Source organism: Macaca fascicularis, chromosome 14 (genome assembly GCF_037993035.2).
Source record: "Macaca fascicularis isolate 582-1 chromosome 14, T2T-MFA8v1.1".
Lineage (NCBI taxonomy): Eukaryota > Metazoa > Chordata > Mammalia > Primates > Cercopithecidae > Macaca > Macaca fascicularis.
In genome coordinates this window covers 117,439,249-117,461,604 of record NC_088388.1, presented here as the reverse complement: position 1 = coordinate 117,461,604, position 22,356 = coordinate 117,439,249, and the positions used below count along the sequence as shown (strand labels likewise).

General features: G+C 43.5%; 1 protein-coding gene across 2 annotated transcripts in view; it reads right to left on the bottom strand.

Moving 5' to 3' along the window:
* ARCN1 (archain 1) overlaps positions 1–20,833 on the bottom strand; it is a 36,489-nt gene extending 15,656 nt beyond the window's left edge. Inside the window, exons 1-6 of one of the 2 annotated variants that reach the window (XM_065529076.1) lie at positions 20,673–20,833; positions 17,431–17,526; positions 7,418–7,681; positions 4,681–4,860; positions 4,026–4,231; positions 3,396–3,560 (exon numbers count right to left, since the gene is read on the bottom strand). In XM_065529076.1, the coding sequence (XP_065385148.1) occupies positions 3,396–3,560; positions 4,026–4,231; positions 4,681–4,860; positions 7,418–7,615 (749 nt within the window). In that variant the 5' untranslated portion in view covers positions 7,616–7,681; positions 17,431–17,526; positions 20,673–20,833. The remainder of the gene's footprint in view (positions 1–3,395; positions 3,561–4,025; positions 4,232–4,680; positions 4,861–7,417; positions 7,682–17,430; positions 17,527–20,672) is intronic. The other variant, XM_005579824.4, reaches the window with a different exon arrangement.
* Between the last annotated feature and the right edge of the window lie 1,523 nt (positions 20,834–22,356).

Sequence of the window (22,356 nt, the reverse complement as noted above, 5' to 3'; positions counted from 1 at the left end):
CAGCCCTCAGAAAACAGAATCTCTCTTTGACCTTCTCCTGCCCTCCTTTCACCCGCCCAAGGCAGGACTCTAATCTCCAAAAAGGGTCCTGCACCATATCCTGGAGGAAGATTAATGTTGCACAGAGAGGCTAAGAATCTGGACAGGCCTTGCTGGGTTTCCCCACTCAGCCTATCAGTATTAGGTCATACCCTTTGTCCAATCACATTTCTGCACACCTGTCAATCATGCCTATCCAATGAAGTCTCCATAAAAGGCTCAAGAGGACAGGGTCTGGGAAGCTTCTGGACGGCTGAACACATGGAGGCTTACAGGAAGATGAACAAGGTCTCATCCATTTTCCAAGAGAGTGGCGTACCCCTGCTCCCTGGGGACAGAAGCTCCTGTACCCAAGACCCTCCCAGACCTTGCCCTATGTATATCTCTTCATCTGGCTGCTTATTTGTGTCCTTTAAAATATCCTCTGTAACAAATTGATAAATGTCAAGTAAGTTTCCCTGAGTTCTGTGGGGTGCTCTAGCAAATTAATTGAACCCAAAGACGGGGTCGTGGGAGGCCAAACTTGAGGTCAGTAAGAAGTTCTGAAAGCCTGGACTTATGACTGGTGGGAAGGAAGAATCAGTCTTGGGGGACTGAACTCTCAACCTGTAGAATCTGAGGCTATTCCCAGGTAGATAGCATCAGAATTGAACTGAATGGGAGGACACCAGCTGGGTGTGACTGCTTGATGTGTGCAGAAAAACCTAAACACACTGGATAACAGAAGTCTTCTGTGTTGATTGTTGCTGTTGAATGAGAAAATAGAAAAAAAGAAACAGTTTGAGTTGTTTTTTCTACACTACAGTAGTAGAGGATCCAGTCTAGGTAAGGTATTGCATTTACCCTAGTTTCAAATAAAGAAATTCTTATCTCCAAAATAATTAAGTGAAAAATGCAATTGGAAGATGTGTCTAGTTTTACTGCTTTGCATAAAAGGGGGAAAAATAGACACACTGTATACACGTTTTTTATTAATCTATATATCATAGACCATCCCCCTCAGAAGGATACAAAAAAAACTCTGTTAACACTAGTTGTCTCCAAAATGAGAAACTGGCATGGCTGTGTGAGAGAAAGACTTCTGACCGTTAACAACTTTTGAATTTTATACTATATTAAAGTACAATCCAATTTTAAAAAGATTAAAAAGTGCTGCTGTTACAGGCAATTACTAAGTACAATCTATTCATATTCAGTAATAGAAATATGTTTGGTTGGATGAACTACAGAGGCTACAAAGAATATTTTGTTATCCTACCCTGTTCCCTGTTCCAACCTCTTAGGTCTTCCTAGAAACAAAGGCATCAGAGTCACGATCATAAAGGAGTGTATCTTAAGACAATGCATGGCACCATTTTACCTTCAAAAAAGTTTGCTCTGTGCTCAAGAGGCATTTTATCATTTAGAAAAAAGAGTGTCTCAAATTCTCTGTAATATGTGATGATCTCCAACATCTTTTTTTTTTTTTTTTGGAGACAGAGTCTCACTCTGTCACCCAGGCTGGAGTGCAGTCACTTGGCTCACTGCAACCTCTGCTTCCCAGGTTCAAGCAATTCTCTTGCCTCAGCCTCCTGAGTAGCTGGGACTACAGGCATGCGCCACCACACCCACCTAATTTTTGGTATTTTCATGGAGAAGGGGTTAATTTTTTGTATTTTAGTGGAGACGGGTTTTCACCATGATGCCCAGGGCAGTCTCATGAACTCCTGGGCTCAGGCAATCTGCCCACCTCAGCCTCCCAAAGTGCTAGGATTACAGGTGTGGGCCACTGCACTCAGGAACATCTTTTTAAAAGTGTGAAGCCTGTCTCACTCAAAGCAACCACTAGGAAGAGCACAGCGGCTTTAGTGAATCAAGAAATTTATCCCAGTGTAACCCTGTTCATTTCATACAGAACAGGGCATATAAAGAGTAAATACTTGGCTGAGCGTGGTGGCTCATGCCTATAATCCGAGCACTTTTGGGAGGTGGAGGCAGGCGGATCACTTGAGGTCAGGAGTTCGAGACCAGCCTAGCCAACACGGCAAAACCCCATCTCTACTAAAAATAAGAAAATCAGCCAGGCGTGATGGTGTGCCCCTGTAATCCCAGCCACTTGGGAGGCTGAGGCAGGAGAATTGCTTGACCCCAGGAGGTAGAGGTTGCAGTAAGTCAAGATCGTGCCATTGCACTTCAGTCTGAGAGACAGAGAAAGACTCTGTCTCCAAAAAAAAAAAAAGGCAAGAAAGAAAAAGAGTAAATACTCCTCTTTTATGCACACCTGATAGAGGTATCCTCCTGGTATTATCTTTCACTTGACCTCAAAACCATCAGCAACAGTAGAAGGTCTGACTTCAAGACGAGAAATCTGAGTCATGAATATGTGAACTTGATAACTACCACTTAAAAATGTCACCAGCCAGTACCACAGTCCTGAGATAGAGATGAATCAAAATATTCCATACCAGCTTCAAATATTTGAACTGCAAAAGATGGCTGGGCATGGTGGCTCAGGCCTGTAATCCCAGCACTTTGTGAGGCCGAGGCAGGCAGATTGCTTGAGTCCAGGAGTTCAAGACCAGCCTGGGCAACAAGGCGAAACCCCATCTCTACCAAAATACAAAAATTAGCCCAGCATGGTGGTGCATGCCTGCAGTCCCAGCTACTTGGGAGGCTGAGGTGGGAGAATCACTTGAGCCTGGGAGGCAGAGCTTGCAGCAAGCCGAGATTGCACCACTGCACTCCAGCCTGGGTGACAGAGTGAAACTCCATCTCAAAAAAATAAATAAATAAAATAAAAATGCAAAATATATTAATTTGCTATTAAAGATATCTACAAGTTTTGGATTAAAGATTAGCTCTACTTAAGAGTTTTTAATTACAAAAAGTCATGCCAAAATACAGTCTGGGGTCACTATAGCTCTAGTCCCCTAATTCAGGTCCATTCTAAGAGATAAGCTACACACTAGGTGTGACTATGAGTAACTTTAATTTAGCTGTAAAAGGAAAGTTCTAAACTTCATAGAAAATAGGTGGCTGAGGGTCCACCAATCAGGGTTTAAGGAAAAAAAAAGATCAGGTGCAGCAACGCATGCCTGTATCCCAGTTACTTGGGAAGCTGAGGCAGGAAGATTAACTGAGCTCAGGAGTTGGAGGCCAGCCTAGACAACATAGTAAGATTCTGTCTCAAAAAAATAAAACAAAACAAAACCAAAAACGACCTTATGTTAATACACAGAATATGCTCTGAATAAATCTTTTAAATCAGGAAAGATTACAAGACAGAAAAAGAATTCATAGCACACTGAAATAAGATTTTTTAAAAATTATGTGGACTGTATTCAAAGCTTGAATTCTTACTCAAAGTTCCTACTTACCTTTCCATATTAATAGGTGGAGCATGCACTTTGGTAGCTTCAGAAGTACGCTTGCCCATACTGGAGGACATGATGGTTTCACCTTCAGATTTCAATTTGTCCACAAAGTTATCTACTTCCTTTCCTTTGGCTCCAAGTTTCAAAGCCTTGCTGGGGCCTGAAGGCCTAAGTGGAAAAATTTGAAATTCATTACCCAAAGGTATATTTTTACAAGCACACATGATCTGATGAAAACTTTGTATCTTCCATCCAGAGAAACATACCTGTGCACAAAATTTTGCATATAATTTCACGTAATTCACAGATTACCCCTAAAATCAATCTGTGAACATCAAGATTAAAAATCTACATTCCATAAAGCATTAAATATCCCTTTCTCTCCCACAATAAGGCAACTCTCATAGGAAATTGAGGTCATGACATAATTTATAACTCTCTTTTATACAAAAGGAAAAACATCACATTCAGATTTCTTCTTTATCCTCACATTTTATGTGGCCAAATTTAACATCATATCTTACTTCATCAAGTCCTTCATTATTTACAGCTTTCCAAGAAATCAGATTATCACTTCAAAGATAGACACATATACACCCGTCATCTGGCATTCTAAAGTACAATGGATTATACCTGGCTGGTGCAGGTGCCACTTTTGGTTTATCACTTTCAATGATGGTTTCTGTGATCATGGCAGCTGTGCTGCCTCCAGATACTGCAGAGCTGCCAAATCCGCCAAATCCTGGTGCTTTTTTGCCCTGTCTCTCTGCATCTCTTCGGGCCTGTTGTAATTCCTTTGCTTTACGACGCATCTCAGCCTTAGCTTCACGTTCTTGAGTCTACAGAAAAAGACATACATGAATGTAACTGGTTTTTTTTTTTTTTTTTTGAGACCGGGTCTCACTCTGTGACCGAGGCTGGAGTGCAAGTGGCACGATCACGGCTCACTGCAGCCTCAACTTCCTGGCCTCAAGTGATGCTCCCATGTCAGTCTCCCAAGTAGCTGGGACCCACAGGCAAGTGCTACTATGCCTGACTAATTTTTTTTTTTTTTCTAGAGACAGGGTCTCACTATGCTGTCCAGGCTGGTCTTGAACTCCTGGACTCAAGTGATCCTTCCACCTCTGCCTCCCAAAGTGCTGGGATTATAGGCATGAGCCACTGTGCCCAGCCTGGATGTAGCTTTGAATACAGTCTATACATGAGCAAGTAAAAATTGGAAAATCAGATTAGTGAAGCCTAAGAGGAAGATACACAAACAGATAGTCCCACAGAAGATCCTATTTACCTCTCTGACGGCTCTAAACACCTTCTCCTCATGAGAATCCATTTCTGTGAAGGTTCTGATCTGTGCCAAGTTAACATTCTCCCGGTATCCCAGGGCAACAATTTCATCAAAAGCAAAAATCAAATCAAAACAGTGCTCAGATATTTCATTCTCTTCTAAGGCTCGGCAATATTCAGGGATCTAATCGTGGACACCAATAAAAAAGAAAGATTTAGAATTTATCAGCAGCTATATTTCCAAGTCTTATCCTTTAAATTACATAAATTTCAATAACCCAAATCCCTTAGCTACTTCTAGTCTTTTTTTTTTTTTTTTTTTTGAGACGGAGTCTCACGCTGTTGCCCAGGCTGGAGTGCAGTGGCGCGATCTCGGCTCACTGCAAGCTCCGCCTCCCGGGTTCCCGCCATTCTCCTGCCTCAGCCTCCTGAGTAGCTGGGACTACAGGCGCCCGCCACCGCGCCCGGCTAATTTTTTGTATTTTTAGTAGAGACAGGGTTTCACTGTGGTCTCGATCTCCTGACCTTGTGATCCGCCCGCCTCGGCCTCCCAAAGTGCTGGGATTACAGGCTTGAGCCACCGCGCCCAGCCTTACTTCTAGTCTTTATTTTATTTTTTGAGATGGAGCCTCACTCTGCTGCCCAGGCTGGAGTGCAGTGGCACCATCTCGGCTCACTGCAACCTCCATCTCCCAGGTTCAAGCCATTCTCCTGCCTCAGCCTCCGGAGTAGCTGGGACTACAAGTGTACGCCACTACGCCCAGCTAATCTTTGTATTTTTAGTAGAGACAGGGTTTCACCATGTTGGCTCGGCTAGTGTTGAACTCCTGACCTCAGGTGATCTGCTTGCCTTGGCCTCCCAAAGTGCTGGGATTACAGGTGTGAGCCACTGGACCCAGCCTAAGACCTTGATTTTTTTTTTTTTTAAGACAAAGTCTCACTCTGTTGCCCAGGCTGGAGTGCAGTGGCACGATCTTGGCTCACTGCAACCCCCGCCTCCCAGGTTCAAGCAATTCTTGTGCCTCAGTCTGCTGAGTAATAGGATTTCAGGTGCCCACCACCACACCCAGCTAATTTTTTTGTATTTTTTGCTGAGTAGTAGGATTTCAGGTGCCCACCACCACACCCAGCTAATTTTTTTGTATTTTTAGTAGAGACGAGGTTTCACCATGTTGGTCAGGCTGGTCTCAAACTTCTGACCTCAGGTGATCCACCCATCTCGGCCTCCCAAAGTGCTGGAATTATAGGCGTGAGCCACTGCGCCCAAGACCCTGATTCTTACAGCCGGGTGCAGTGGCTCATGCCTGTAATCCCAGCACTTTGGGAGGCCAAGAAAGGCAGATCACCCAAGGTCAGGAGTTCAACACTAGCCTGGCCAACATGGTGAAACCCTGTCTCTACTAAAAATACAAAAATTAGACAGGCATGGTGGTGCACATCCGTAATTTCACCTACTCAGGAGGCTGAGGCCAGAGAATTGCTTGAACCTGGGAGGCGGAGGTTGCAGTGAGCCGAGATTGTGCCACTGCACTCCAGCCTGGGCAAAAGCGAGATTCTGTCTCAAAAAAAAAAAAAGGAGGCCGGGCGCGGTAGCTCAAGCCTGTAATCCCAGCACTTTGGGAGGCCGAGACGGGCGGATCACGAGGTCAGGAGATTGAGACCATCCTGGCTAACACGGTGAAACCCCGTCTCTACTAAAAAAAAAAATACAAAAAACTAGCCGGGCGAGGTGGCGGGCGCCTGTAGTCCCAGCTACTCGGGAGGCTGAGGCAGGAGAATGGTCTAAACCCGGGAGGCGGAGCTTGCAGTGAGCTGAGATCCGGCCACTGCACCCCAGCCTGGGCGACAGAGCAAGACTCTGTCTCAAAAAAAAAAAAAAAAAAAAAAAAAAAAAAAAAAAAAAGGAATTGGGGTCTTGCTGTGTTGCCCACACTGAAGTATAATGCCTATTCACTTGAACTCCTGGCCTCAAGCAATCCTTCTGCCTCAGCCTCTTGAGTAGCTTGGACTACAGGCACATGCTACCGCACCTGGCCTTAGTCTTTTTTTTTTTTGAGACAGAGTTTTGCTCTGTTGCCCAGGCTGGAGTGCAGTGGTATGATCTTGGCTCACTGCAACCTCCGTTCCCTGGGTTCATACCATTCTCTTGCCTCAGCCTCCCGAGTAGCTGGGACTACACGTGCCTGCCACCATGCCTGGCTAATTTTTTTTGTATTTTTTAGTAGAGACGGGGTTTCACCGTATTAGACAGGAGGGTCTCGATCTCCTGACCTTGTGATCCGCCTGCCTTGGCCTCCCAAAGTGCTGGGATTACAGGCGTGAGCCACCGTGCCCGGCCTTAGTCTTCATTTTAAGCAAGACTTTGGCATAAAGTCTTAAAGAGAAGTGTGTGTGTGTGTGTGTGTGTGTGTGTGTGTGTGTTTGGATCAGTAAGTCTTACCTAAAAAACATTATCTAAAAAGCACAACCAAACAAGTATCAGAACTAGAACGGCAGATTAGAACAACTGCTTAAGAACTGGGAAATGAAAGAGTAGTTCCCGTATTCTTTTGGGACACCTATATTCTAAGAGGACACCCAATAAATGTCTGCTGAATAAACAAGGAGCTGCAGCAGTAAGTCGCTGGGGTGGGGAGCAGGAGCCTGCAAACTGGTGAGCATCAGCTGCTTTGGAGGAAAAACTAGTTTCGCACAAAATGTAAAAAAAAAAGTGGAACCCAGTATTATAGCAGTACTCTTACCACTCTTGAGAAGAGCCTTAGGGTCTCCAAATCTTCTAAAATGTTGCTGTTTTTGGTAGTGATCAGTACCATATAGAGTTTCTCCATAGGCTGGTAGACATATCTTACACTCTCTGTTTCAACAAACGTATGTTGTTTTCCAGTGTTCATGAGCTTTGGAAAAGCTGCTAATAAGCCCTCAATCCGAGTTCGGGTCATTTCCACAAACTGTCGAGAGACAATAGCCTTTCCTGCTTTTGTGCAGACCGCTGCTGCCAAGAGCACCTGCCAGGAACATATGCATAAATAAGTACTATTATTTCTTCACATCTGTTTTCTCAACATCCCAGGAAATGTTCCATAAAATGACATATTTATTTAGTGACAGAACTAGTAGTAGTATTATTTTTAAGACAGAGTCTCACTCTGTCACCCATGCCGGAGTGCAATGGCAAGATCACAGCTCACTGCAATCTCAAACTACTGGGCTCAAGAACTCCTGAGTAGCTAGGACTACAAGTGCGTGCCACCAAGCCTCGTTAATTTTTAAAAAGCTTTTAGTAGAGACAGTGTCTACTAAAAAAGTTTAGTAGAGACCACTATGTTTCCCAGGGTGGTCTTGAACTCCTAGATTCAAGCAATCCTCCTGCCTTGGCCTCCCAAAGTGCTGAGATTATAGGCGTGAGCTACCACGACCAGCTGACATGACGAGCAATAGAATACTGACTTTCACGGGCACAGTGGCTCACACCTGTAAACCCAGCACTTTGGGAGGCCAAGGTGGATGGATTACTTGAGGTCAGGAGTTCGAGACCAGCCTGGCCAACATGGCAAAACCCCATCTCTACTAAAAATACAAAAATGAGCCAGGCATGGTAGCATGCACCTGTAATCCTAGCTACTCAGGAGGCTGAGGCACGAGAATTACTTGAACCCGGGAGGCAGAGATCGAGCCACTGCCCTCCAGCCTGGGCAACAGAGCAATACTCTGTCTTTAAAAAAAAAAAAAAAAAAAAGAATGCTGAGTTTCAAACTTTTACTCCATTGTTCTTTTCATTGTAATACGTAATTTATAAGACAAAGCTAAGGTAGAGGAAACTAACGCTATTATTCCTGTTTTTCAATAACATACCTATAGAAAAACTGTGTAATGAAATGACCTTTTTCCAAGACCATACATATATTAATGAGTCTCCTGTGACTCAGAACTGGGTTGCTCTCTGCTTTGGCAAACCCACAAAGAACAGCTTAAAACTTTTTCTAAAAAGAGCAAGATATTTCCAAGCCCATGCTGAAGTGTGATCAGGCAGATTAAAAATATTAAAGACATAAGAAGCCCCTTACATTTATTATTTTTACCTAGAATATGAACCCAAGCTACTGAGTCTAAATTTATCTTCTGCTCCTTGACTAACTTTCCCATTCACACTGTCTTACTCCCAGATATCCAAACAATCTGCAAAATAAAAATCTAAATGGCTCAATGTTTCACATAGGTTTTGATATTAGGCAATGATCAAGACCTAATAGCCCCTATTTTAGCATCTGGCATTTCACTAAACAAAACAAATAAAGTACCAAAGGAAGCAGCGGAGACCTCAAATGCCATGAGCAGGGGAGTAAGAAAATTAAGTCCAGTCCCCTCAGTGCAGGAACCCAAGAGCTCATTCACAAGCACAAGTAACAAACACTATTAAAACATTTAGGAAGCCTCAATGCTAGGATATAACCTCTGAAATATCAAAATCCTACTGGTCAGGCTTCTCAGCTTTATAGAAAGCTCTACAGGTGAGTAGCTTGAAGAACAACAAGTTAGCCAATTTAAATAAATATTCTTATAGTTTCTTTCTTTTTTTTTTTTTTGAGACGGAGTCTCGCTCTGTCGCCCAGGCCGGAATGCAGTGGCCAGATCTCAGCTCACTGCAAGCTCCGCCTCCCGGGTTTACGCCATTCTCCTGACTCTGCCTCCCGAGTAGCTGGGACTACAGGCACCCGCTACCTCGCCCAGCTAGTTGTTTTTTTTGTATTTTTTAGTAGAGACGGGGTTTCACCGTGTTAGCCAGGATGGTCTCAATCTCCTGACCTCATGATCTGCTTGTCTCAGCCTCCCAAAGTGCTGGGATTACGGGCTTGAGCCACTGTGCCCGGCCTAATATTCTTATAGTTTCAATACATCAATAGTTTTATATTATAGGAGAACATAACATCCTTATCCACTAAAAATAGGTAATTAGGGTATGTGGGAGACAATCACCATCATGCTTATTTCTCAACAGCAAGTGGTCCCGAATAGCTGGAACTACAGGCGCCTGCCACTACGCCCAGTTAATTTTTTTTTCTTATTTTAACTTCCTTTTAAGATGGAGTTTCACTCTTTTTGCCCAGGCTGGAGTGCAATGGCGTGATCGTAGCTCACGGCAACCTCCACCTCCCAGATTCAAGGAATTCTCCTGCCTCAGCCTCCCAAGTAGCTGGGATTACAGGTGCATGCCACCATACCCAGTTAATTTTGTATTTTTAGAACTTAGTACTCCTAAGTTCGATCACCTAAGGTCAAAGTGATCCACCCGCCTCGGCCTCCCAAAGTGCTGGGATTACAGGCATAAGCCAACGTGCTTATGCCCTTTTTAGGGCATAGGCCCTAAACAGTTTTGAAAAAGTAGTCTTGGGCCACGCACAGTGGCTCACACCTATAATCCCAGCACTTTGGGAGGCAGAGGCGGGTGGATCACCGGTGGCCGGGAGTTCGAGACCAGCCTGACCAACATGGAGAAACCCCATCCCTACTAAAAATACAAACACACATTAAAAGAGACTTAGACATGTCAGTCCATCACAATGTACAAATCAAATTTGAACAGTGATTGAATAATTGATAATACTAAAAAATTAATGCTAATTTTTAGGTGTGAAAATATGCTATCATAGTAATATATTTTTATGGAAGGAATACTTATATATTTTTTAAAAAGAGTTATGTAGTTTTGAATCCTTCCACAGTCTGTCATATTAAAGGTGCTCCCTCAATGACTATATTGAACTAAAAGAGTTGTCTGGGATACACCTTATCTTCAAACTATGCTAGTTTTGCATGTGGTAGCAACGAAAGGTCACTGGATTTAGTAATTATCCTGAGGATCAGAATTCACAATTTCTTTTTTTTTTTTGGAGACAGGGTCTCACTTTGTCACACAGGCTGGACTGCAATGGTGCGATCGTGGCTCACGTAGCCTCAACTTCTGGGCTTGAACAATCCTCCTGCCTCAGCCCCTTGAAAGGAGCTGGGACCATGGGCAGGTGCCACTACGCTTGGCAAATTTTTGTATTTTCAGTAGAGGTGGGGTTTCACCATGTTGCCCAGGCTGGTCTTGAACTCCTGGACTCAAGTGATCAGCCCACCCTGGCCTCCCGAAGTGCTGGAATTACAAGTATGAGTCACCACGCCTAGCCAGAACTCACAATTTCATGTGTTGAATATCAGTTATAAATATTCCTTTTAAAAGTAACTGTCCTAATATTATATAAATGGGTTTTTATGACTTGGGATAAAATTTCCCAAACTGCCAATATATCACACATGGATTCAAAACTGCTAAATAGCAAACTGATGATTCAAAAAGTGGCCCAAGTGATATGATGTTCATAAAGAATCTAGACAAAATTGCTTTATGAATATAAAAATGGAAAAAATTATTTCTAAATTAAGATTTATGTAATTTAAAACATATATGTAAATTATTAACTATTTTAAGAACATATTGGACTATTTTTGATATTTTTTTAAAGAACAATTTCCATTTTATTTTTCTCCAGAGAATAGTCTGTCTTCAGTCTTTAAGGACTCAGCTCCCTACATGGGCTTTGGTGGGGGACGTGGGGCAGCAATCTGTAGGTCTAAATTGGGGAGGGGGTGTTTGGTTCTTGCGGGCTTCACGAGATTGATTCCTGACTACTTTGCTGTGAACTGCACAACTCACACAGTAATGTAGCTTCACATACAGCTTGGGAAGCACATAGGCATCGAAGATGCTTGCTTCAGAAATGTCCCTGACTGCTGCTGTGGGACTATGTTTTGAATGACGAATTTCTTTCTTTTTTTTTTTTTTTTTTTTTTTGAGACAGAGTCTCGCTATGTCGCCCAGGGTGGAGTGCAGTGGCCGGATCTCAGCTCACTGCAAGCTCCGCCTCCAGGGTTTTTACGCCATTCTCCTGCCTCAGCCTCCCGAGTAGCCGGGACTACAGGCACCCACCACCTCGCCCGGCTAGTTTTTTGTATTTTTTAGTAGAGACGGGGTTTCACCGTGTTAGCCAGGATGGTCTCGAACTCCTGACCTCGTGATCCGCCCGTCTCGGCCTCCCAAAGTGCTGGGATTACAGGCTTGAGCCACCGCGCCCGGCCTGAATGACGAATTTCTTAATGGCCTTGTCCTTGGGCACACATCGAGCACAGTTAGTGCAGCGAATAGGCCGCATGTGGCCGCGGCCCGTTTTGGCATGACCGTTGTTCCTTCTTTTCTTTGTCATCTTGGAGGCACGGACCGAAGAGAGGAGTTTTTTGGTTTTATTTTTCGTTTTTTTTCTTTTTTAAAAGACAGAGTTTTGCTCTTATTGCCCAGGCTGGAGTACAATGGCAAGATCTTGGCTCACTGCAACTTCCGCCTCCTAGGTTCAAGCGATTCTCCTGCCTCAGCCTCCCGAGTAGCTGGCATTACAGGCACCACCACCACGCCCAGCTAATTTTTTTTGTATTTCTAGTAGAGATGGGGTTTCACCATATTGGTTGGCCAAGCTGGTCTCGAATGCCCGACCTCAGGGGATCCAACCAGCTCAGCCTCCGAAAGTGCTGAGATTACAGGTGTGAGCCACCGCGCCCGGACTATTTTTGTTACATTCTTCAAAGTTTATATAATTGGCAAAAAGCTTTTCTTCTTAATAGTCTCATCAGAAAAGTGGGGAATTCCCTTATATTTGGGATCATATCACATTGGTTTCTCCTCTTCCCAAAGACTGAGTTAGAATTAGTGTCCCAAATTTGCAAAGAACCAAGCTGATATATCAGAAAAACTAAATGACTGGGAGTGAGAAAATCTATATTCTAGTTTTGTTCTTCTATTTACCATCTGTCTGACCTTCAGTTACTCAACCTCTCTTAACCTCGTTTCTTTTCCTATAAAATGCAGCATTATCTAATGACCTTATAAGCTATTATGAGGGCCAAATGACTATAATGAAACTGTACTTCAAAAGTGCTATACAACTTGTAGCACATATATTCATGATGTAAAACAGCACCATTAGTAATAACAAACATGCATCTCATGAAAAAAAATTATGTCACTTCAAGGTGATGGATTTTCTTTTTTTATTTAAAAAAAAAAAAGTAGAGACGGGGTTTCGCCATGTTGTCCAGGCTGCTCTCAAACTCCTGGGCTAAAGTGATCTGCACACCTCAGCCTTCCAAAGTGCTGGGATTACAAGTGTGAGCCATAGCATCTGGCCAAGGCAATGGATTTTTGTCTTTGTCAATATTTTGATATTCAAATAATGAATATTGATTCTCCCCCCAAAATTTTACATATAGTTTCAGGGAATGCATTGATCCTCCAGAGAAGTTATTCTCAATGGCCCACAGAAAATCCCCTCATGCAATGAGAGATATTATTAATAAACGGGAGCATATTGTAAATGTAATCCCTGTAGGGCCTCCTATCCTTAAAAGTTTGAGAATCACAGCTCTAGGAAGTTATGGTCCTCTATGTTAGAATTTTATGAGGTTCTTAAGGAATAAGACAAATCAAATGCACATCTAAAGAAAGGACAGCTCAGACCAAAACTTCAGACCTATATAAACATGCTGCATTTAATAGAAATCCCATATCTAATAATAAAACTGTTAGAAACAATGTTTACAGGCTCAAGGGTAGTTCTTAGGTTTCCAACTAGAGTTAAAAACACCTCTATACCATACAGGTAAAATTTAGGTAAAAACATCAAAGGCAACTTGAAAGGGAAAAAGGAACAAAAAGGTGTATGTTACTATCCACTTTCTTTATTTTTTGAGAGAGTGTCTCACTCTGTAGTCCAGGCTGGAGTGTAGTGGTACCATCTCAGCTCACTGCAAGCTCTGCCTCCTGGGTTCAAGAAATTCTCATGCCTCAGCCTCCCGAGCAGCTGGGACTACAGGTGCAGGCCAGCACCACCAAGCCTGGCTAATTTTTCTATTTTTATTTATTTATTTATTTTTTTTTCTGGAGACAGAGTCTCGCTCTGTCACCCAGGCTGGAGTGCAGTGGCCGGATCTCGGCTCACTGCAAGCTCCGTCTCCCGGGTTCACGCCATTCTCCTGCCTCAGCCTCCCGAGTAGCTGGGACTACAGGCGCCCGCCACCTCGCCCGGCTAGTTTTTTGTATTTTTTAGTAGAGACGGGGTTTCACTGTGTTAGCCAGGATGGTCTCGATCTCCTGACCTCGTGATCCGCCCGTCTCGGCCTCCCAAAGTGCTGGGATTACAGGCTTGAGCCACCGCGCCCGGCCTTCTATTTTTAATAGAGACAGGGTTTTGTCATGTTGGCCAGGCTGGTCTCCAACTCCTGGCCTCAAGTCATCTGTGCGCCTTGGCCTCCAAAGTGTTGGGATTACAGGAGTGAGCCACTGCACCCGGCCCATCCACTTTACTGTTGAGCACGTTCAAAAACTAATTATAGGTACTGGTAATCTCCATTTTTGTGATGTTATAAGAATAACTAAGTAATTATTTATTGAACACCTACTATGCATACAACATGCTTTCTGAGAATTAAGATGACACAGACTAGCATTCTGCCTACAAGAAGCTTAATAGGGATAAGACACAAATGCAAGTCCCTGTAATGTATGGCAGAATGTGTTAAGTAACATAAGAGAGTCACTGATAAAAGTGCGTAGAAATTTAGAGGAAGAGATTACTTCCAGCTGGTAAGGTCAGGGATGACTTGATAGAAGAAACAGCATTTAGACAGGGAGCGGTGGCTCATGCCTTAATCTCTGCACTTTGGGAGCCAGGGTGGGCGGATTACCCGAGGTCAGGAGTTCGAGACCAGCCTGGTCAAAAAGGTAAAACCCTGTCTCTACCAAAAAATATAAAAAATTAGCCGAGTGTGGTGGTGCACGCCTGTAGTCCCAGCTATTGGGGAGAGTGAGGTGGGAGGATTGCTTGAACCTGGGAGGCGGAAGTTGCAGTAAGCCGAGATCACACCACTTTACTCCAGCCTGGGCTACAAAGTGAGACTCTGCCTCCAAAAAAAAAAAGGAAACAGCATTTAAATCATGCTTTAATGAATTCCAGGATTGTTTTTTGTTTTTTTTGTTTTTTTTTTTTGAGACGGAGTCTCACTCTGTCACCCAGGCTGGAGTGCAGTGGGTTTGATCTCAGCTCACTGCAAGCTCCGCCTCCCGGGTTCATGCCATTCTCCTGTCTCAGCCTCCCGAGTAGCTGGGACTACAGGTGCCCGCCACCTCGCCCGGCTAGTTTTTTGTATTTTTTTAGTAGAGATGGGGTTTCGCCGTGTTAGCCAGGATGGTCTTGATCTCCTGACCTCATGATCCGCCCGTCTTGGCCTCCCAAAGTGCTGGGATTACAGGCGTGAGCCACCGCGCCCGGCCTCCAGGATTGTTTTGAGACAGAGTCTTGCTCTACTGCCCAAGCTGTAGTGCAGTGGTGTGATCTCAGCTCAGTGCAGCCTCAACATTCTGGGCTCAGGTGATTCTCCCACTTCAGCCTCCCAGGTATCTGGGACTACAGGCACATGCCACCACACCTGGCTACTTTTTATATTTTTCTGTAGAGACAGGGTTTTGCCATGTTGCCCAGGCTGGTCTCAAACTCCCAACCTCAAGTGATCCACCTGCCTCAGCCTCTCAAAGTGCTGGGATTACAGGCATGAACCACCACACCTGGTCAGAATTCCAGAATTTCGTATGTCAAGATGAAGAAAGCAGTAGGGTAAAATCATATGTCTCTCTTTGAGTCATTCCATTATCCAGATACAAGCAAAACAAGGCTTCCAAAGTAGGACCAAAGTTCCCCATACTAAGTATAGCATAAATATCAAAACATCCAGGACACCACAAATCACAGGTTCTAGGCAGTTGACATAGGTCTCTCTGTTACAGCTACTAACACGGCTAGAACGTATGGTCACCTCTAAACATGATAAATTTATCCTATCCTAAATTAACATTTGTCTTCTTAAAGTTCTTGAAATAATAAACCTCTTCATATCAATGTTTACTGGTTTAACAATTATTAAAATATAGCATATACTAAAAGGTAAGTTAACAATTTTCCCTATTGAAATTTGATCTGATTTTCTCTGAGGAAGAATTAATAAACATGATTACAAAGTTTTTGTTTTTTTAACATTTTTGGAAAAAAACATTCCAGATCTAAAAGGAACTTGCAAGAGCGCTTGATTGTCTTATAGATGTGAAAACTGAGGGCCCATAAGTTAGATGATCTCTCCAGGACTGCTTAAAAAAAAAATATTCCCCCATTAAATTAAGCTTTGCCAAACAACTTTTAATAACTCTTACATGGTTTGAGTACACTATCTTTGGACTAAATAACAACTCTCTGCTACACAGACTTAACTACATGAATTGTTAAGTGCCTCAAGTTAAGAAACCTGGAGAAGGCCGGGCGCGGTGGCTCAAGCCTGTAATCCCAGCACTTTGGGAGGCCGAGACGGGCGGATCACGAGGTCAGGAGATCGAGACCATCCTGGCTGATACGGTGAAACCCCGTCTCTACTAAAAAATACAAAAAACTAGCCGGGCGAGGTGGCGGGCGCCTGTAGTCCCAGCTACTCGGGAGGCTGAGGCAGGAGAATGGCGTGAACCCGGGAGGCGGAGCTTGCAGTGAGCTGAGATCCGGCCACTGCACTCCAGCCTGGGCGACAGAGCGAGACTCCGTCTCAAAAAAAAAAAAAAAAAAAAAGAAACCTGGAGAATTAGGTTTCTGTTCTGCCTTTGCCACTAATCATGTGACCTTGGATAAGTCACTTAATTGATTATTGAAATATCCCTAAAGTAGGACGTTAGTTTATATGAAATCCAAAGTGCTGTGTCTTTAAAGTTCTATAAGTCTAAGCATTTGAAAACTACAGTAACAGAAAAAAAAAAAAAACACAGTGACAGAAAACGTACAAACTTCCATTTTATACCCACTGCTCCAGTTCTAACCACTTTGGAACAATATTTTATGTTAGTATTAGGCTGCAAGACGGCAAACTGTCTAACCATAACAAATTGTGTGTGCAAGAGAGGTACAAGAATAACAGGTGGTATAATAATTCAGCATAAATATGCACAACTCTCTCTCAAAAAAAGTCAAGTTCTTTCTTGAACCTCTAAATGCTTCAGGATTCCTTACTTTCAGAATTATAGTCACCTTCTCCTTTGTAATTCACTGCAATATTTTATACACACACACACACACACACACACACACACACACACACACACACACACACGATTCATGGCCATACTAAGGCTAGTTTCTATAATTGTCAGGGAGGACTGTTCTGTCTTTCCTATTTACGTGAAGCTATTATAGATAAAATCAGAAAGAAGATTACAATAAAATGTAGACCACATACAAAACCTAAAACTTGAAAAGTAATTCACTCAGTGAGGGTTTTAAATCCATCACATTTCTATTCTAAAACAAAAGCTTGTAGAGAATTAAAACACACACACACACACACCCCCATTATCAGTTTCTGCAGTGAACTTCTATATGAAGACATAAATAGATGGCAAATCAATGGAAACTCAAGAGAATCATTTTCATTCTCTGCTGTCCTCTCAAAACACAATTAAAAAGATACATAAAGAATACAGTGCTGGGCATGGTGGCTCAATCTGTAATTCCAACACTTTGGGAGGCTGAGGTGGGAGGATCACTTGAGGTCAGAAGTTCAAGACCAGCCTGGCCAACATGGTGAAACCACATTTCTACTAAAAATAGAAAAATTAGCTGGAGATGGTGGCACATACCTGCAATCTCAGCTACTTGGGAGGCTGAGGCAGAATAGCTTGAACCTGGGGGGCAGAGATTGAAGGGAGCCAAGATCGCGCCACTGCACTCCAGCCCTGGTGACAGAGTAAGATTCCGTCTCAAAAAAAAAAAAAAAAGAATACAATAGCTGTGCTGCTGCTGTATCATATATGAAAAAAAGGGGCTGGGCGCGGTGGTTTACGCCTGTAATCCCAACACCTTGGGAGGCCGAGGGCAGATTACAAGATCAAGAGATAGAGACCATCCTGGCCAACATGGTGAAACCCTGTCTCTACTAAAAATACAAAAAATTAGCTGGGCATGGCGGCATGCGACTGTAGTCGCAGCTACTCAGGAGGCTGAGGCAGGAGGATAGCTTGAATGCGGGAGGTGGAGGTTGCAGTGAGCTGAGATTGTGCCGCTGCACTCCAGCCTGGAGACAGAGTGAGACTCAGTCTCGAAAACCAAACAAACAAGAAAAAAGGTCAGAACATGTTCTCATTAATTTGCAGAATACAAGAAAAAGATCAAATCAAGGCCCGCATGTCTACAGTCCCAGCTACTCGGGAGATGGAGGTGGGAGGATCGCTTGAGGCTAGGAGTTTCAGGCCACAGTGCACTGTGATAGTGCCTGTGAATAGCCACTGCCCTCCAGCCTGGGCAACATAGTGAGACCCTGTCTCTTAAAAATATAAGTAAATCAAAAGATGCCTTTCTTTGTACTTTACTTTATGATGAAGTCATGAGAAGGCATTTGTTTTTGCATTTGTTCACTTATTTATCTATTGGAACTTTGCAGTCTAGGACATTGTGCACTTCAATAACTAAAGCCAAAAGGAATTTATTTTTAAAAAATCAATGTTTATGTACTGATATCTGCAACTTACTTTGAAATGTATATTTTTTTAATGGAGAGAGGGATGGATGGATGGTTAGATGCATGATGAAATATAGTGAAATGTTAGTTACAGAATCTAGCTGGTGGTTACATGGGTATTCACTACAAAGTCCTTTCAACTTTTCCAGATGTTTGAAAATTTCATAATGAAATGTTGAGCTAAAATAAATTGCTAGAAGTTTTGATACAACTTTCAGATCAATATTTCACCCTATCTGGACATTTCTACTGTCCAGGGATATGTTTGTAAAGGAGCAGGACCCAAAAACATTACACAGAAATAACACCAATGTCTTAAGACTCTACAGAGCAGAATGTACTGAGATAAATTATTCTCCAGAGTACACAAATCTGTGGGTATCTGGATCATGCTAAGTCCCAAATAATTCAGAAATATGTGACACAACTCTATGTATACGTACACATGTCAAAATAGCATGCAAAAGTTATATTTTATATATATCATGTAGGGCTTTACCATCCCTCAGTTATCAATGAATTAAAAATACTAAATTCCAATAACCTTTTAACAAATAAGATTTTTATAAAGATTATCTATATCTGGTTTACATAATACAAGACCTTAACTTTACCATTAAAATAAAAATATGCGGCCGGGCGCGGTGGCTCAAGCCTGTAATCCCAGCACTTTGGGAGGCCGAGACGGGTGGATCACGAGGTCAGGAGATCGAGACCATCCTGGCGAACACGGTGAAACCCCGTCTCTACTAAAAAATACAAAAAACTAGCCGGGCGAGATGGCGGGCGCCTGTAGTCCCAGTTACTTGGTAGGCTGAGGCAGGAGAATGGCGTAAACCCGGGAGGCGGAGCTTGCAGTGAGCTGAGATCCGGCCACTGCACTCCAGCCCGGGCGACAGAGCGAGACTCCGCCTCAAAAAAAAAATAAATAAATAAAAAATAAAAAAAAAATAAAAATAAAAATATGCTCTAAAATGCACTATTAATTCCAGGGTGTAAACAGGAACTGAGTTTCAAAATCACTAACCAAATACAGGACCTCCTGGAGAAACTGAAAATACAAGTTTCTGTAAATTTTACGTCCAACACAAAAATTTTAGGAGGCAAACCTGTTTGATGCAATTTATATACCTGAGGCTGAGAAAAGCTGTTCAGTGGCTTAAAGCTCAAGCATGAGTTCCCCCCATTATCCAAGTTCTTATCTACAGGGTTGTCAATAGAACTGATTAGGATTGGCACCAAATTACATTCTGTCATCTCTCAGGTACACTGGACGATGTTTTAAATCAAGTTATCTATTGACAAAAAAATAAAAAAGAACAGAATAGAATATCCTTCAAAAGATTAAAGGACATAAGGTGCACTGAAAAATAAACTACTAGCTTTTTTGAAACCAAAGAATGTCTACTACTTTATGAATATCTACAAATCACAGCGATAAAGGAAGATTGAGTGATGTCAGCAGTTCTAATTTCCTCCATCCTCAACCACATTAACCTTTCTCATCCTTGTAACAGATGAGTATACAAACATAACGCATGTGAAGGCAAGTAACTGGTCTCAGAGGATAACTCACCCCTCTTACTCCTCCTCCTGTGAGACATCTGACTACGACATGCCACATACACATTTTACTTCATCTGAACAATAAGTTGCTTGAAGGCAAACCCTGTGTTCTCTGGAACTTGCTCACATTTTCCCAGTGGTCTACACAGTGTATGTACCCTGAGTCACACTAACAAATGGACACAAGTGAGTTCTACGGAAGTAGTGGAAGGTTTCAGGGACACTTGGGTCCTATAAATTAATGTTAGAAGTTACTCCTTTCCGCTCTGTGTCTCCATTTCTCCCTTCTGAACAAACAAAAGAAAAATTTCTGGACACCAGTGGATTTGCATTTCGAGTTATCAACGGCCTAGCAAATACCGGGGGTGGGAGACAAGCTGGTTAACAAGAAGGACCAGAACCTCCGGAGACAGGCCCAGCTTGCTGAGCCTAAGCGCCAGGGAACCGGCAGGACAGCATCAGTTCCGAGGTCCGCAGCCTGGGACCCGCACCACCACCACGAAGTTTTCGCAGGCAAAAACGCAGGGCCGTCTCAGGGGCAGGTCCCAGCAGACGAGGGAGTCCAGCTGGTTGGGGGGTGGTGGGGAAGCGGGCACGACGACAGATGGACTGAAGTCAGCTCCGTCGGATCTCCAGGAGACCGGGCACAGGAGGCCACATTGCTCCCAGAGCCCCGAGCAAAGCACCCGGCCCTAGACCCTCAGGGCGGGGCTCCTCCGGCCCCGGCCCCAGGCCCGCCGACAGGGAGAGACTGTGAGGTTCGGACCCCAGGAGTTCGGGTCCTGGCTCGGATCTTACCATGGTGAGGGCGGTGGTGGGGCGCGCCCGCTCTCCGGCTCCACTGGGGATAGGGGGAGGGTCTGGGGAAGGGGAGCACGGGCCGCTCTGGATCTGCTGCCCGCTTGACAGGAGCCGCTGCCGCTTCGCCTCTTGCCAAGATGGCGGCCCCGAGCCACGTCTTCAACCGGAAGCGGCGGAGGTCAAAGGGCGGGGCGGGGCGGGGCCTGCGGGCTGGGGAAATTGAGGGTACCCTGCTCGGGTTAAGACTGTGCCCAGGAGGTGTAGGGAGCGTTCACCCCCCGACTGTGGAACCTTATATCTCTGCCCTTTCACTGTCATCGCCTTCATTTATTTTGCGTCACATCTTACAGTTTATTAAGCCGCTGGCACAGCCACTATTATTTAATAAATATACAAGATAACCCGTGTGCATAAAGGACTAGTATCCGGAATATATATAAATAAAAAATTTTTTTTTTTTTTTGAGATGGAGTCTCACTCTGTCGCCCACTCTGTCGCAATAGGGCGATGTCGGCTCACTGCAACCTCCGCTTCCCACGTTCAAGGGGTTCTTCTGCCTCAGCCTCCCGAGTAGCTGGAATTACAGGCACGGGCCACTACGTTCGGCTGTTTTTTGTAGTTTTAGTGGAGAAGGGGTTTTGCCATGTCGGCCAGGCTGGTCTCGAGCTCCTGACCCCAAGTGATCCACCCGCCTCAGCCTCCCAAAGTGCTGGGATTACAGGCGTGAGCCCCCGCGCCCAGCCTAAGAACTCTTATAACTCAGCAATAAGAAGACAAATACAGTATTCCTGTCTAAAAATGGGCTTCATCTGCAAAATGGAGAGAGTAGAAAACAAAAAATTAAAATGAGCAAAAGATCTGAATAGATATGTGTCCAAAGAAGATATGTAAATGGCTAATATGCACATTAAGAAATGTTGAATATCCTTAGGGAAATGGAAATCAGACCCATGGTGAGATACCACTTCACACCCACTAGGATGGCTATCATAATAATTGTTGGTGAGGATGAATGTGAAATAGTGCAGCCACGTTGGAAAAGAGTTTGGCAGTTCCTCAAAAAGTTAAACAAAATTGCCATATGACTGAGCAATTCTACTCATAGGTACATACCCAGGAGAACTGAATATATGTCAACACAAAAATGTGTACCCTAATGTTCATAGCAACTTTATTCATAGCAGCCAGAAAGTGGAGACAATCCAAACAAATCCATTCATCAATAGATGTGGCATATATATGGAATGGAATATTATTTAATCACAAAATAGAATAAGGTACTGACATGCTACAATATGGATGAACCTTGAAAATATTATGTGAAAAAAGACAGATACAATGGGGCACTCATATATGATTCAATTAATATGGAAGATCCAGAACAGAAGAAAACCCACAGAGACAGAAACTAGCTTAGTGGTTTCCAGGGGCTCAGGAATGGTAGGAATAGGGACTGAGAGCTAATTAGTGTGAGATTTATTTCTGAAATAATTAAAACATTCTGGAATTAAGCCAGGCATGGTGGCATGATCCTAGAGTCCCAGCTGCTTGGGGGGCTGAGTTGGGAGGATGGCTTGAGACCAGGGGTTAAAGGTCAGCCTGTGCAAAATAGTGAGACTTAGACTCTTAAAACAAAAACAAACAAACAAAAAATAGTAGTTCTGGAACTAGATAGAGGCAA